The sequence below is a fragment of the Aptenodytes patagonicus genome, chromosome 1, assembly GCF_965638725.1.
Source record: "Aptenodytes patagonicus chromosome 1, bAptPat1.pri.cur, whole genome shotgun sequence".
In the NCBI taxonomy this organism is placed as follows: Eukaryota; Metazoa; Chordata; class Aves; order Sphenisciformes; family Spheniscidae; genus Aptenodytes; species Aptenodytes patagonicus.
The window spans coordinates 127,981,452-127,997,687 of NC_134949.1; the positions used below are offsets into that span (position 1 = coordinate 127,981,452).

Sequence of the window (16,236 nt, forward strand, 5' to 3'; positions counted from 1 at the left end):
GACATATAACATAGTTGTTACTTCTTAATCCACTTTACTGGTTTTCATATACATGTTGTCTTTGCATGCTTTTTTAAAGACTGTATTCTTTTCTCAAACTATATGACCTGTAGCAGGCAGGATGTTGGTTTGTTTATCCTGTTTTTATTAACGGCTATAGTCTCGGGAGCCTCTTGCTGCCCTTGTACTGGTGTGCTCCCCCTGCCCCTGCCGCGCTCAGGCTGCGCGCACCTTGTGGCTGCTCCCTCTCACTTGCAAAAGGAGCCTGGTGCTGGTGTTCAAAACAAGTCCCAAGGATTTATTCCCATGCGCGTTTTACTTTTTTTACTACTGCTACTATTGCTATCACTAAATGAGGTAGCGAAGGGACCGAGGGCCTGCAGGCCCCAGCGCGGGCGGGCGCTGCCCCTCTCCGCCTCCAGGGGGCGCCCCCGCCGGCGCCGCCAAGGGCGCAGCGGCCTCTCGGCGCGGCCCGCCCCCAGCGGCCTGCCCGGCTCCCCGCACCGCCGCCCCCGCTCCGCCGCCCGCTCCCACCACCCGCGGCCATGCTGGCCTCCTGCGGGCCGGCCCTGTGCACCGCGCTGCGGCGGGCAGCGCCCGGCGGCCTCGCCGCCTTCCACTGCTCCGCTCGGCGCCCCCGCGCCGCCCGCGTCGCTGTGGTGAGTAACGGCCGCGGGGCCGCGCCGCGCCGCGCCGGGAGGAGGCCCCGGCGGCCGCGGGCTGGGGGCGGGGGCCGGGGCAGCGCAGCAGGTCCGAGGAGAAAGGGGTTTTTATTGCCTGGCTGTCCCCATCCGCCCTCAGCCCCGTGCCGACGGAAGGGCGCCTCTGCAGCTGGGTTCGCTCCGGCGGTGGGGCTGCTGGTGGGAGGGTTTGGCCTGGCGTCGGGCCGAGGAGAGACTCGCCTGGTGGCTGCGGCAGCTGGAAAACCTTGGGAGAAGCCGATATTGACACGATAAAGCTGTTTAGAATTGAGTAACTTGGAGGAAGCAAGGCCAGGAGTGGGAAACACGTAAGAATTGGCTTCTGTATCGTTGTTACTGGCCTGGAGTTGAGTTACAAGGAGCTGAACTTGGAATAATTTACAACGTAATTGGGGGAGGTACTGGCAGTGTACAGGAAAGCGTTTAAACTGGGTTATGCCCTTGTGCACGAAGGAGCTAGAGCATGTTAAAAATATAAAAGAAAGTGAGGAGACGGAGGAGCCACAGGTTGCCAGAAGAAAATTTAGGTTGTAGATAGCATCTCAAATGGATACACAGTTTTGGAGCTCAAGGGACGGTCTTTGAAGCTCGAGCTTTGTATAGTCTTGACAGCATAAAATGTAAAGAAATAAGAAGGCATTACCTGCATGAAGAAATCTGTTTGGGGCAGAGTTGGTTCAGGAATGGGCAGAATGCTGGTCCAAATGTCTAACAGGTAACTTACCAGGAATGCTGTCATTTTAGCAAACGATAGCTTTTTAAATAGAGAGTGGAAAACAAATGTTATTGTTGAGATTAGCGACGTAAATTTCTGATTATGGTAGAAGACAGATTTGTCACCAAGCAGGTACTGAAATAACAGAAGAGGGTAGTGTTTTAGTGCTTTAGTTTCAGTGAGTTTCAAAAACATTTAAAAAGCATTGCTTACAGAAGATAACTTTAGCACAGTTGCTTGTATGTTTATTCAGTCTAAGTTAAATGAAAGATTAAATAAAAAGTTGGAAGGTAGAAGGTGGCTCTTAAATATCAGAGCAGCAAAATTGTAGTTAGAATTAACACGGACAGAAAGATATTCATGGATCTTACTCATCTGCTGAAGCGATGGTAGGATGTCATGCCTGTGAGAGCAGAGGATTGGATGTTGTGATCTGAAAGCCCCTTTGAGTCCAATGTTTCTAACTAAGACAGTTTCAGTTGTGAGTTTCCGTTCATTTGTCTGTGATTAAAAACTTCCAAGCTTCTAAAAACTGAGAGAAAACCAGGAGGGAAGAGAATAAAGTTAATAAATGGGTTCTTTTTAACTGGATTTTTTTTCTTTAAAAACAAACATCCAAACAAAAAAAAACCCACAAAAGTTCATATATATACTTTTAGGAGCTAGAAAATCCTTTGGATTTTTTGGGGTTTGTTTTGTTCTTATAATCTCTTTTTTTTTTCTGGGTGTTCTAAAATGTTTTTTCTCCTTGCTTCTACTTTGTGCAAGACACTCTCCACCCACACAAGGATAGCTGATTGCTTTGTGCTTTTTATTCTCCAGTGTGTATAAACAAACTGAAAGTATTATTACCATGGTAATAAGGAAAAGTATGGCTAATATAGCATAATTGGATTAGAAATGATTTAGCTATTGATCTCTGATGTGGATCCTCAGGCAAATTGCAGCAGCAGGTAAAATAGTTTGTCCTAAGTGCCACCTCGAAGTGCATTTCTGTCCTACTTCTGTCTGATGTGCATCTGGATGAGAAGGTATTTCACGCTGATATGGACACTTCATAAATAGATGTACAACACTCAGAATAACCCATTATGTGCACAATAAAAACATACCTAAGGATATCACGTCAGTTTATTAACTCTAAGGAATAAATGCACAAGCCAATAAGTAAATTTTAGTTATTTCTGAGACTTGTCTGTGATGAATAGCTATAAATAGGAAATGCCTCTTCTGCAGTATGTCAAATGGCGACACCAGTGCTAATAGCATGGTGTTGACTGGCTTGGTAAAGAGCTTGTTGCTAAGTTGTTCTTTTTGGGGGGTGGAGGGAGGTTTGTTGGTTTTGGGTTTTTTTGTTTTTTTAAATCTTACAAAGCTTGTGAAAGATCCTGTAGAAAGCTTTTACCACCTGAAATACTCTTGATTTTCTTACTGCAGGTCCTATCTGGTTGTGGTGTCTACGATGGCACAGAAATCCATGAGGCCTCAGCGTAAGTTGCTTTATGAAACTGTAGGCTCCAAAAAAGTCTCCTTTACATTACAGCAGTCTGTTGAATTCAGTTTTTCTCTCTCTGGCCATCAAAATTGCCCTAAAAGATGTATGATGAAGCTTCACAGTTTTCTCACAGCATAATTGGGAGCTCAGGACGCATTCTTGCAGTAGTCGGTGACTGTCCAAAGGTGCAGCACAATGCATGCGATGCCAGAGCAGTGAGTTTGAGAGAGACTGTCTTTCCTTCAGAAACAGAAATTCAGAGTTCCAGAATCAGTCTCAAGAGAGTTAAGTAGAGACTTCATTTCATAATCACTTTGAGTTTCTGTTCCTGGGGCTAAATCTAACACTAGAATTGTTAATACTCAAGTTGAATTATTAACTCTTAGTATCCATTGCTAAGAGATGTTTCACCTAGACCTGGATTAAATGTTCACATAGGTATGTTAATTGTGGGACTCTTCAGTAACACCTGGGGACTTGCAATGAGAAAGGAAGTTTTTATTGTTCCTGGTTGCCTGCCTAAGAGCACTGAACAAAGAAACTTGTCTCTAGCTTACCTGACCCTGCCTCCAAAGTGACTTTCTGTTCTGCTTTGCACTTTGGTGTTACATACAGGGATTTTGCTGCTACATGCTCATATGCTTTGGATGGATGTGTGTTTTTCCTCTTCTTTCAAAATCAGGTGGTGGAATATTTGTAGCAAGACTCAGGGGCCAGATAAAGCCTTTCTTCTAAGGTTTTCAGCATGTTTTATCTCCGTTTTTGTAGCATACTGGTACACCTTAGTCGTGGGGGAGCTGAGGTTCAGATGTATGCTCCAGATGTTCCTCAGATGCATGTCATTGACCACAGTAAAGGGCAACCAGCTGAAGCTGAGTCAAGGTAAAGTCTGTGTTTGCTGTGTTTTCTGTGACTGCTGAGTCTCAGTCGCTTAGGCGACATAGCAGCCTGTAACTGCGCTTGTAGCACTTTACTGACTGGCTTTAGTAGCTTTATGGTAGCTGGTATTTTGATCGGAGAGAAAATATTAAGAGTTTTCTAGACTTGATTATATAGTCTCTTAATGCCTGTGTTTCCCAGTAGTAGTATTTCGGAAGCATCGATAGCTTCAGTTTTTGAGTACCACTGTTCTTGCTTCCTTCCTTCCTCCCCCTCCTCTTCCTTTGCCAAAACTTTCTTTATGCTCTTCTGTGTGCAAATGCTTAATTCTTCTCATTGTTTTATTTCTGGTTCTTCAAGGAACGTTTTAGTGGAATCTGCAAGGATTGCTCGTGGTAAAATTGCAAGCCTGGCTAAGCTTACTACAGCAGACCATGATGCTGTGATATTCCCTGGTGGATTTGGAGCTGCTAAAAACTTGTGAGTGCCAACTAAGCATTAGACTCCTCAACTAAATACTCATGATCAACTATTCATAATCAGCTATGATTCACACAATAAAATCAGGAAGCAATAAATGGCCTTATTTACTACATATGTAACCACTACTTAATAAGGAAAACTCCTTTCAAAGTGTTGGAGTTAAGTTGTGCTGTTCATGATAGTTTCCAGTTATAATTCTTACTGGCATTGTCATATTTTAAATTTTCCGAACAATGTTGGTGAGAATTCTGGAGTTTAGATAATGCACAAGAAGTCCTTTTTCCTTCACCCTTGTGGTGATTCTTTTTGGGCCTGACTGAGGGAGGTGAAGGTAAAACTTCAATAGTTTCAGGTGTTCCTGGTGTTATTATTCTGTTTCTTCATGTCTGCCTACCAGAAATTCCCCTCTTGCATTAGTAACAATAAAACAGCAGCTAGCTCAAAAAAAAAAAAAAAAGGGAAAAAAAAAAGCGTTAGCCATGTGGAATACTGATTATCTTGTTACTGACCTGCCATTTTGTTGGCTTTGAGAAACCTGAATGTTATTTCCCTTTTCTTATGTATTTTTCTTCTTTGAAAACATTGTTGTTCTACTTCTTCGTAATCCTAGAAAGCTGATAATTCTTCTTTCTAGACGTTTATATCAAGTAAGGAACTTTCTGACATACCAAAGCCTTAGAAGTGAATCATTTTGGCTAAAGCATTGATGGTCAACTACAGGCGTTTTGAACCACCTTTTAGAAGCTATTAAGTTTGTGATGACCCTTGAGAGCCAGTCTCAGGGCAGTTAGGCATCTCTTGTAGGTTTATACTGAGGTATGTATAAAGTTTCTTGTTGTGGCAGATCTACCTTTGCTGTTGATGGGAAAGATTGCAAGGTGAACAGAGAAGTTGAACGTGTCTTGAAAGACTTCCACAAAGCAGGCAAACCTATTGGGTACGTATGTTAGTTGGAGGGGCATTTCATAGAATCATAGAATGGTTTGGGTTGGAAGGGACCTTAAAGATCATCTAGTTCCAACCGCCCTGCCATGGGCAGGGACACCTTCTACTAGACCAGGTTGCTCAAAGCCCCATCCAACCTGACCTTGAACTTTGATAGTGTGAGCATGGAGACAAGGTATGTTTTGTGGAAATGTGCAGCTGTTACTGCTGGAACTAGAAAAAGCATCTTCTGTTTTGTATCAGTTGTAGCTTATTTTTTTAAATGTGTTTTTCAAGATGCGTGTGTGTGTAGGCATTTGTCAAAGAAGAGGCTAAGAAAATGCTGAGTGGAAGTTGCCTTGTGATGTCTTTCAGATTTGTAAGACCATGTCCATTTGAATCCTTTCAATGATGACCAAGTTCTGAAAGAGTGCTGTTGTAGAATCGCTCTTATAATTCCTTTTGTTGCAGTCTTTGCTGCATTTCACCAGTGTTGGCAGCAAAGGTTCTCTCTGGTGCTGAAGTAACTGTGGGCCATGAAGAAGAGGAAGGTGGCAAGTGGCCTTATGCCGGGACTGCAGGAGCCATTAAAGAACTGGGAGGAAAGCATTGTGTGAAAGAAGTAACTATATCCTTTCCTGTTAATTTTCATGTTGAGAGACAGTTTAGTAGTGTGTCGTTACAGTCATGAATACATGCAGGACCTATGCTTTCCCACTTACAGTTTAGTGGGAATATACAGTGTATAGAAGATGGCATGTAATGCAGCGCATGATTAGAAAACATTGTTTTCCGTACACAGCTGTGTAGTTAGAAGTCGTTCTCAGTCGCTGCTTTAGAACTCCCTTGGACACCCGGTAATGCAGTAAATGCTGAGTGAATTTGCACATGAAACTGGCATGAGTTACATTTGGTCAGTTCTCTTTGAGATTTTTTTTTTCTTTTCCTGAAGGCTAATGCTGTAATCAAACTGTGCTCAGAGACATTTTATTACAGTCGGTAAATTTCATAGTTTTTCTTGTGTTTCTGAGTTCCCACAGATTGCTCTTGCAGTGTTTGTATTTCTGGAAAAATAGCTTCTAGTATCTTGGATTATAGGTTGCAGCTGTCTACAGCTGGATGGTATAATATATTTGGCGGTGCTTTTTTATAGGATAGTGGAGTTGTGAGGTTTTGTCAATGATGGTTTATTTTGCAGACAGCATCTGCAAGTGAGATATAGGCTGTGTTTTCCTTAACTCCCTTTTACGAAGCTCACGTGGATACAAAAAACAAGGTGGTGACTACCCCAGCATTTATGTGCGAAGCAGAATTACATAATATCTTCGATGGCATTGGGGCCATGGTAAAGAATGTGCTAAAATTAACTGGCAAATAAAAAAAAAAAAAATCAGAAATGTTTAAATTTAGGGTGTAGTACCAAACATAATATGGACCAATGGAAGCATTTTCACCTGCTTGTCCTGTTCACACTCTAGTGAATGCTGATGCGGAGCTGATTGATTCCCTGCTGCAGGGTTTTCCATGCCCTTTCTGAGAGAGGGGCCTGCAGAAGGGCTTACAGAGTACAAACAGCCTGGCCTGAGACACAGAGCATTTTCTTGAGCTTTTTCAGCTGGAGAGAGCTGTGCGGACGTATTCTGAAACCAGTCCTCCCCACGCACCAGTGTGACATCATTTCTGTGGGGATGAAAAGAGACTAAAGGCCCTTTCAGAAGCTGAGGGCAGATACGTTGTAGGGACATAGCAGATGCAGTGGCAGCGTATCTAGCAGACGAAGAATGTGAGTAGAGAGGAATTAGTGCGTGGTTTCAGGTTTATGTGCTCAGGCCTGTATCTGTGAACTAAAAGCCAGGATCGGTTGTCAAGGGAATAGACATCTTCCACATCTTAATTTTAGCTTGGTATTAATTAGAAGATTAATGTTTTGGTTTTCCATTTCAAAGAATCCTGTTTTTACAAAGAAGCCATTCTGAATATCAATCAGCAGCAGGATACATCTTAACTGTCACAACACTAGCACTTCGAAAAATTCATCCATTGGCCCATTATAGCTAAAAAGGTCTTGAAGGAGAAAATATCCGCTGATGTGACGCACAATTTTTAAGGATAATACCCATGTTAAAATAGCTGCATGACTAGCAGTGGATGGAAAAAAACAATCTCAAATTATCCTTACTTTCCCTGCTTTAGGGCAATAAAGCTTTCTCCAAAGAAATATTATTCAATGTCTGGAATAATGATGTATAAATAAATAAATTTCTGCCTTTATCTCATCCTTGTCCCTTCACTTTTGTTTGACAGCTGCCTCTGATAACTTACGCTGCTTGATATATTCTAGCGGTTTTTCTACTTTTCAGTTCTCTTTATGCCTTTTTTTCCGTACAGAATCCAGCAGAGTGTCGTTCCCCCCCCTTCCAAGTTATTCGTCACCTTTCTATTCAGCAGGAAGCAACATTTCTCAAATTAAAACAAACAAACAAAATGACACCCCTTACCTTGTATTAAAGTTCCTTTTACATGACAGACATGCTGAAGGGAACCTGTATTTTTAAGGGAGAATTGTGTGTTTCATAAATGAAATCTACAAGCCTTCGATTGGGTTGGAGTATGGTAAATACTGCCTGTGGCTGAAGACTTGCTAGGGATGTGGAATTAATTTTTTTTATTGGGGGGAGCAAAGAGGAGGAATGAAGCTTGAATATGAGTGGTGGTCACGCTCATCTTGCTCAGTCAGTGTTCACGGATTAAGTGTTTTTGCTTCTGGAGCCTCTTAGCATGTGATTTTTGTCACTAAAAGTCATGTTAGGATTTAGAAGATCTGAATTTGTACTTCAAAGATGGCACTGTTTTCTTGGAGGATTTCATAGAGATCTCTTGTGCAGGTCACAAACTCCAGTGTGGGTGAAGAAACCATGCACAGAAACCAAGTCATGATGGTAGCAGGCATGGTTCATAAAGTGGATTTTGGACATATTCTGAAACTTTTTTGCTTGTGCATCAAATTCTTTAGGAAATTTTCAGTATCAAGGTGGTAAGAAAGATAACTTAAAATACTGTCACTGTGTAATTCAGTGCAGATAAAGCCTTTCCTTCATAAGCTTTGCTTGTACATAAGTGGATGTTTTTAATATCAATTTTATACACAAAGGTTTAGCAGAGTACGGGAAGTCATTATTCATATAAAATGTAGTGACATTTTAAAATGTGTGTCTTTCCTACCTCTGCAAGTTAAAAGAAATTTGGTCACATAAGAAAGTATCACAAAACAGAGATGGTACTGAAATCCCTGGAGCAGAGGGAGAACAGCTGCTGCCTGTGTTACCGGTACCTTCCTCTGCTATAAGAGTGAGCTAAATTGAGCTCAACTCTTCCCGTCAGGGACTGCGAGTTAAATCTTTCCATTAGCTCCCCTCACCACAGCAGATTGTGTATACGTATTTAGGGTTTCTCATATCTGCAGTTCCTAGTAAGTGCAGCTGTGGTGGCATAAAGCTGTCTTAGATTCTGAATCTCAGATTCAGGTGTCCTGAGAAAAAGATGATTTTTGGAAGAAATTGCTGTTGTTATGCAGTGACCAGCTGTTGCAAATTGGTTGGTAGATCATCCAGATGTTGCCTTTTTTTACAGTCCTCTGACATTCTTTTTTGAATCCAGATACCCAAATAATGAGGACTACTAATAATCTACTGTGTACCTTTCTGAGCAGATGCAGTGGTGGTCATGTGGATCCCTGACCTGGTGGCTTCCAGGTTGGATTATCGCAGTAGCACGTGCTTAGAATCAAGTATGCAAACTGAAAAGCTCACCTGATTTGACAAAACATCTCATCTGCTAAATAACAGCAATGCTCTAAAATGATGGTCTCAGTATCAGTGACAGTTTGAGGGCTAGGGCTGTGAGTTGTAACGAGAGTAACTAAGGAACCAGCTCCTCCTCAGTGCCTGAAACGTTTTTCAAGGTAGTTGCAAAAAGCGAGCTACCCATACAGTGTTGTCAGTGCTGGAAGCTTGGGCATTTAGTGGGCATGGGACAAACAGATATGCACCGGGGAAATCAAAGACAAAATTTTATTTTCAGAAATAATCACATTTTAGAGCATCTTTTTACCCTTCTTTTTTCCCATCATTCAGAGAGAACACTTTTTAAGGGAGAAAGAATCATGCACCAGAATTGCCTTTCATTTTTTTATTCTTTCTAATTTCACAGTAATGTGCTGAGTACAAACCTTTGCTACACACATTTTAAAATATTTTTTTTATTAATAGAAGATCTCTTAACTTTGGTGGAAGATGTAAGATTGTCATCTTGGCTTTCAGCCAGTGTAAATTTGGAGGGAAATTCCATGTGCGTTTAGAGATTAATAGAGACATTTGTCTGCCAAGCTGGGTTTTTCCTTCTCTTCCACAGGGCTGTTTGGAGCTGCTGAGGGGTTTGCTAGTTTCAGCCAAGCGGGTAGAAGTTTATGATTAATATGTTTTGTCAAACGCTATCAGAAATAAGAAGTAAAAGAATGTGTATTCTTCAAGCCTCCACAAGGAGGCCTGCAATATCTGGCTTATGGATCCTGCCATTTTTCATCCTCAGAAAGCATTTAAAAACTTTGTCCTACTGAAAGGGAGTGAAAATAAACGCCCTTCCTGCTTGGGCTGGTTTTCTAGTGATGTGATGGGTTTAACTTGTGGGGTGTGGGGAGGAGTTGTTACTTCTCAGTTGTGTTTCTGCCTGCCCCATTTTGCCCTCATTGATGCTCACACACAAAAACCGTTTTATGAAATGTTTCTCTGCGGATTGTTGCAGTGTTCACAGATTTGACAGTGGTGCTTTTTTCTTCTAAAAGCAGAAACGAGAGTTAGGGATTGAGATGCATTTTTCGTTTTTACCCTTCGGTTTGTGGCTACAATGGAGACACGTTTTGGATTCATAAGATGCCGGCAGGGGGCACTTTGTGAACAATGTTCTGTGCGGGTTTTCACTTACCCAGGCACAATATATTCCAGCTGTTGTTTTCTGTATGACATTTTTGTGTTGACATGTTGGACGCATGGAGGGAATCAAACAAATACTGCTTCCTACTTGTTTAACAAAAATAAATAGGAAGTCCAGTTCCATCGCAATGAATGCATTTGTCCCGCTGTCTTGTTAAGACTCGTTTCTTCAACACAGTGACTTACTTATCTCCCTGAAAGTATAGTATCAAACATGCTTACGTTAAGCTCTGAAGCCTTCCTATGGTATCATTATCAGTGAAAAATGAGGAAAAGTTTAGTATAAAGTCATAAAAGTACACAGTGGGGGTTTTTTTGTTGTTTGTTTTGGTTTTGGGTTTTTTTTTCCCTTTTTAAATAATAGTGCTATTACAGCCAAGGTGACCTAAAACCAAGGTTTGTAGGGAGGGACTTTTATCAGGCCAACAAATACTCCTGGAAGGAAACACACTGTTTCTTCAAGGGTCTGTGCGTTTGCAAGCCAGCAATATCTTATATGTGTGTGTATACATATATAGTTTTTTATTTTTTCAGAGTAGGAGCTTAGATAATCCTTCATCTGCAAGTAATTGAGAGTTGCCTGTGTTCCAGGGCTTGAGTCTTTTGTTTGAGCTGTTTTTCTTCCTCCTTCCTGTGGCCTGCAGTGGCTGAGGGGAAGCTTGCTCGTTGTATGGGTCAGCCTTAGCTCTCAGAAGAATTAAGGAACTGGTATTTGGTTATCTTTCTCAAGGTGATTTCAGTGGTGGTCAGATTCTCTGCAGAAAGAGATAGAGAGGGGAAGAGAAGGGACTAAACCTGGACAATCCCAGAAGTTGAAACAGAAGTTGCAACGAGGATTGCATTACCCATAGCAACATGATTTCCTGCTGCATATTTAAAAATAATCACCTTCCATGCTTATTTTCAGTATTCTTCAGTACCCTTTGTTCAACTGCTGAGTATCATGCTATGTGAACGACTGCCCTCAGACTTAGCTGAAATAATGGTGAAAATTCTGCATCAAATGTATTACATCCATTTCTTGCTGATGATCTGTATGGGCCGTTTCTCCCACATCATATGGAACTGAAAGGAGCTTGGTGAAAAGCATTAACCAGTTAAACTGACCTCACTGTAAACTTAGATGAACTACAAGATGAGCAAACTAACTCCTTTTTGTCTCTTACCAGTGTCACTGTCAAACATGAAAAAATGAACTTGCTTTTACAGCCATTCATTTGCAAGAATAACGTACAAGGATCTCTTAAGAATTTCTTTAATGTAGCAGATTATCAGCCTATGCTCTTGCTGTATGAAATATGTAGGTCTGGGCCACCAAGGTACTACAAGTGAGAGAAGTGGAGATCCCTCCTTCTTAAATGTGTGAATTGTTTTTGTGCTTCTTCATTTTCAAAGCTATCCCTCTCATTCACAATGAAACTCTGGAAAACACAAGAAGTATGTGCTGCTCATCTTCTGCACGTTGAGTGAACTTTAAGACAGATGCTTGCTGTGTCATCACCCAGGCAAGGAAGGACAAATCAAGGTCTGCTAGTCATTCAAACCTTCGCTTGCAGTCTCCCAGGAAATCGGAATGGCGGTCATATATTACTACTGGGAATGGCATTGACTACAGCTCTGGGAAAATATAATAAACAGGGACGTTTAAACATCCCAAATGCTGCTGCAAATCTGAGTCGTAAAAAAGTAGGATTGTAAGCAACATTTAGAGGTCATCCAGTCGTCTTCCTCACACCCTTCATTCTTCCTACCTTCATCTGCTCACGTGCTTACTGTGATTCACGCCAGTTTGCACAGGCAGGGAGAATCACTTCAGCCAGCACAGTGCCTGCTCTTAAATGTACGACTGGGCTGTCTGTCTCTGCAGCAGTGAGGCTCAGTTCTAGCCCTGCATGCCCGCATAAAGGTATTTAAGTAATTACTCATTTGCTTGCCCAGGAAATGCAGCTATATCACACAAGCACTCACACAGCTTGCACTTGTGAGTGGAGGTGTTCATGTTGTTCGTGTGCCTCAAAACCTTTTGAAAAGTGGAGGGCTGCTTAAGTGGCTGTTAGATTTTAGAAGTCATACGGTCCTTGAGACGAAGGCAAGCAGTTCAGACTTTTGGGACCAACAGACCTGTACAGATGCCACCTTTTGGACTTTCTGATTCTGATTGCACAGGGTGCCTAGCTAACTGTAGGAACAACTGGAATACAGATAAAGAACTCTAAGAGACCAAGCGATTGCTCTCATCAGGGTTTTTTTTTTGGGGGGGTAGAGTTTTATTTTTAATCAACTTCTGTTTTGAAAAATACACGGAATCCGAGACAAACATTTGGAGGGTAGGACACAAAAAGACAGTCACAGTATGCACAATTTTTACATTCAAATCTTTCTGTGAAGTGGGACCCCAGCCGTTACGCTACACTGCTCTGTACCCAGGGTAGCCTAAGTACCAACTGAGCTTCACTGCGGCAGCAGCACAGGCTGTGCGTGGGATTTTGTCTCTCTCCCACCATGGGGAAAGGGCCCTTTGTTAAGAAGGTCAAAGGTAACTATCCCTTTACCTCAATGGATACCATTTTAAGCTCTTTTTTATTCTATTCCCTTCCTTGCAAAAACAATCCTGTCTTTCCTTTGGAAAGAGCGTGGAACCGTTCCAAAACAAAACGACTTTATGTGTGTCCTTATGAGTCACTTCCCCCTGCTTGAGGGCTCAGCCACAAGGAGTGCGTTGCAGTCACCGCTCTTCACCAGCCCGGGTGAGTAGTTCTCCGGACGCTTCTCAGTTCTGTAATAGGTCGGTTGCAGCAGCTCTGGCCTGAAAACTGCACTTCCTTGATATTGTTGGTATACAGGATCCTTTCAAACTTAGTTTTACACAGGACATCTATGCTACCTGAATTGAACATTTCCAGAATTAAACCCATTTAATTTGCATAGATATCAGTTACAATTATTCTGACCAGTTTTTAATTCTTTTTTCCTCCAAAGATACTGTTTTTAAAGAAGTAACATTGACACAGTAACAATTTCTTACTGCACAGTTCTAGCTTAAGAATTCCGCTTTTGCACGATGATCACATTTACCTTGCTGTGTGTCATGACAAAAAGAGAAAATACTGAATTCAGCCTCCTAAAGCTTTTGGCTTATTTAGAAGTGGATTTTGTAATAATACATCACTTCCTTCCCCTATGTTGATGTTTTATGAACTTCCATCATCTTTCTCGGTCAGCTTCACCCTTCCACTGCAGAAATACTTCATTTCTTGTGGAAAAAATGTTGTTACTGATAGCTTATGACGCTTAAGAGTAAAAATAGAAGCTGAAGTTCCACAGGCTCAAGTTTCACAAGGTTTCCATCCTTATGTTTCACAAAACGCGAGCGTCTTCCTACTTCCAGTTTTTAGCTGACACAGAGGGTAATTACCCCTTCTTCTCCTTTCAGTTCTCTTGAAGGACAGCAGATGAGATCTTAGGCAAAAGATCTCACTAGGGTCAATTATAATGTGACCTTGTAGTTTTGCGAGTCTTTTATCCTGTCGTTAAAGCAAAACCACAAAATCCAAAATAAAACGTTCATACCGGCAGCACTAAAACTGGGCTCCAAGAAACAAATGAAAAAGCAGACTTGCCACCTCTGAGTTTTGCTGCCTTTGGTTTTGTGGAACACCAAAATGCGGGACATAAACACCTAGTGCTAGGTCTGTTTTCGGCTATTGGTGTTTCTTTCACGTGGTTGTGGAACAGTTGTCACGCTAACCCTACAGAGCTGTTCTGCCCAGCGAGGTCCTCTGGTGAGAACTTCCCAAAGAGAAGCTTGGCTTCCCCAGTTACAAGTGCCAAACCCCCAGTGTGACCAGGAGGTGGAAAGAGAGGGGAAGCATGGCCAGACGTGGCGCATCAGCAGGGCTTCTGGAGGAAATCTGACTGTGTCCTGAGAAATTAAAAAAGAGAAAGTCGGCATGTAACTGGTGGCTTGACAAAAGAAGTGTATTTGAAGTTTGTGCGATATATTTTACATGAATGCATTGATGGAAGATTGTAAAATCATGTGGATTTTGGCTCATTTTCAAAATCCTCCTTTTTGTGTGTGTGTGTGTACTATCCAGAAAAAAACAGTCTCAAGGTACTGTGACAAATCATTTTTTCTCCTTCATAGAAAAGGCACAGACATTCAGCAGCAATGAATACAACTTCCTTTTCTGGATGACTGAGAATACTTGTTTAAAATCCTGATAGAACGACAACAACTAAGAGAGTATAAAATACATTCTCATTCTACCTACTCAGGGCCTGAGGTAGGCGTTGTGATTGAGAGTCCATAAATAATGGTAATAAGTATTAAAAAGTCTAGGCCACAGACGCTTAGGTGGTAGCAGCACTGTGTACCACTATTGGTATGTAAGCCACAACGTGGACACAGGGCAGAGGTTACCCTTGCCACAGATGGTACCTGCAACCCATGCTGGGTGTAGTACACAAGTAAAAAAAGATTTTCAACCCCTGACTTAAGCAGTAGAGAAATTTTTCCTGTAAGTGTTTAGGTCCAAGTCCTTCTCGGGGAAGATCAGGCTGCATATTGTTTTCTGTACCAATTCTTAGGCTGTTCCTATTGCTGCGGTATCAGCTTTCAGTATGTCGCTGCAGTTAACTTATCGCTAGTAGGGGCGCTTCCGCCCCCTCTTCCTAGAAGGAGTATGCGGTATTAACGTGTAAAGAGCAAGTAAACATCGGATAGTCCTCAGTAACGCTTTGAAGTAAATGCAGGATTATAACAAGTCTCCTGGCCTCTTGTGACCTCTTCCAGGCCTAGGCACTTTCATTTTTTCCCCGAAAAAAACTTAAAACAAGTTTTGATTGACCCAGAAGGAGTCTCGCAAGAAACCCAGAGTGACAGTAAAATTAGGCTCTTTAATTATGAAAAATAATCAATCCAGCAAATAAACAGAAATGAAGCAAAAGCAAAACAGATCAAAACTGCTTCTGTTTTATATAAAAATATTAAATATCGGCTGATCTGGTTATGGTGACTGCAAAGTGAGAGAACTATTTCTGCACACAGTGTCTTTGTTCTCAGCAGGTTGTTTAACTTACTCTAAGTCCCTTCCAAAGTAACAACTAATACAAAACAGATTCTCTTCCTCCCTTTCTTAAGAAATTGCTGAAAATAAAAAAAATGGGAGCCGCGGCTGATGATTTTCTTTAGAAGAAGTTGACAATAGGAAATATTTTTTCCTTTTTGCAAAAAATTATGTTTCACAAGTTAGGCTTTTTTTCTTTCCTCCACCCCCAAGCCCCCCAAAATCCAGCAGTACAAGAACCTTCAGGTGTCTGAAGTGTGTGAGTCAGTTTGTTCTCCTATAGCAAAGTTGAAACACTCCCCCTTGTCCCAATCACTTTTTTTTTTTCCCCCAGTGAAAATACCTTTTCATGGTAAAAAATAGTTTATATTGAGGAAAAGTTGTCAGAAAGTTTTCGGCTGAGTCAAGCATATACACAACTATCTCCTTTAAATACAGCCTACTTACCTTTTGATTTTGAGAAACTTCCATTGCTACTGCATTAAAAGTTTGATCCTCAATAATTTCTTATTTCTTGTGGAAGGTAACAGCTAGAGATATTCTAGCTCCTGTTCTGTTTGCTTTTATAACGTTACTGTGTGGTGCTGTGTCCCTGGGGGCACATGATACCATACTGAATTTAACTTGATGTTTTTTAAAGACCTTTAAGCCAGCTAGAGGAGCCATCTTAGGTCTAAAAAGGATATTTCCTGTAATTTTTCAAGTTGTTTATTGCTCTCGAAGTACAGAGCTGATTTTTTCTGTGTGGTCATGAGATAAAACACTGGAACATTTCTCTTCCTTAGTTTCTATTTGAGTTTATTGCTGCTTAATCTAGCTGTAACGTCATATTGTGGCTGAACTTATTACGTTAACTGTAATATAATTATTGTTATGTAATGGATTATATCTTTCAGCTACACTGAAAAAATACAAATTGCAGCTATTGATTTTTACATGATAAAATGTTACAGGTTTGATACCAATTTAAGATTTTGCAGAG

At 41.4% G+C, this 16,236-nt stretch overlaps 2 protein-coding genes across 2 annotated transcripts in view; one reads left to right on the top strand and one right to left on the bottom strand.

The window, feature by feature from the left end:
• The first annotated feature begins 530 nt into the window (after positions 1-530).
• Positions 531-7,473, top strand: GATD3 (glutamine amidotransferase class 1 domain containing 3). The gene is made up of 7 exons (XM_076354935.1): positions 531-659; positions 2,854-2,906; positions 3,680-3,793; positions 4,151-4,270; positions 5,118-5,210; positions 5,669-5,825; positions 6,447-7,473. The coding sequence occupies exons 1-7, from the start codon at positions 546-548 to the stop codon at positions 6,573-6,575; spliced, it is 780 nt and encodes a 259-aa protein (XP_076211050.1). The 5' UTR covers positions 531-545; the 3' UTR covers positions 6,576-7,473.
• A 4,971-nt stretch (positions 7,474-12,444) lies between these two features.
• LOC143155908 (ICOS ligand-like) overlaps positions 12,445-16,236 on the bottom strand; it is a 36,976-nt gene continuing 33,184 nt past the window's right edge. The window contains exon 6 of the mRNA XM_076328882.1: positions 12,445-14,107. Within this exon, the coding sequence (XP_076184997.1) occupies positions 14,004-14,107 (104 nt within the window). The 3' untranslated portion in view covers positions 12,445-14,003. The remainder of the gene's footprint in view (positions 14,108-16,236) is intronic.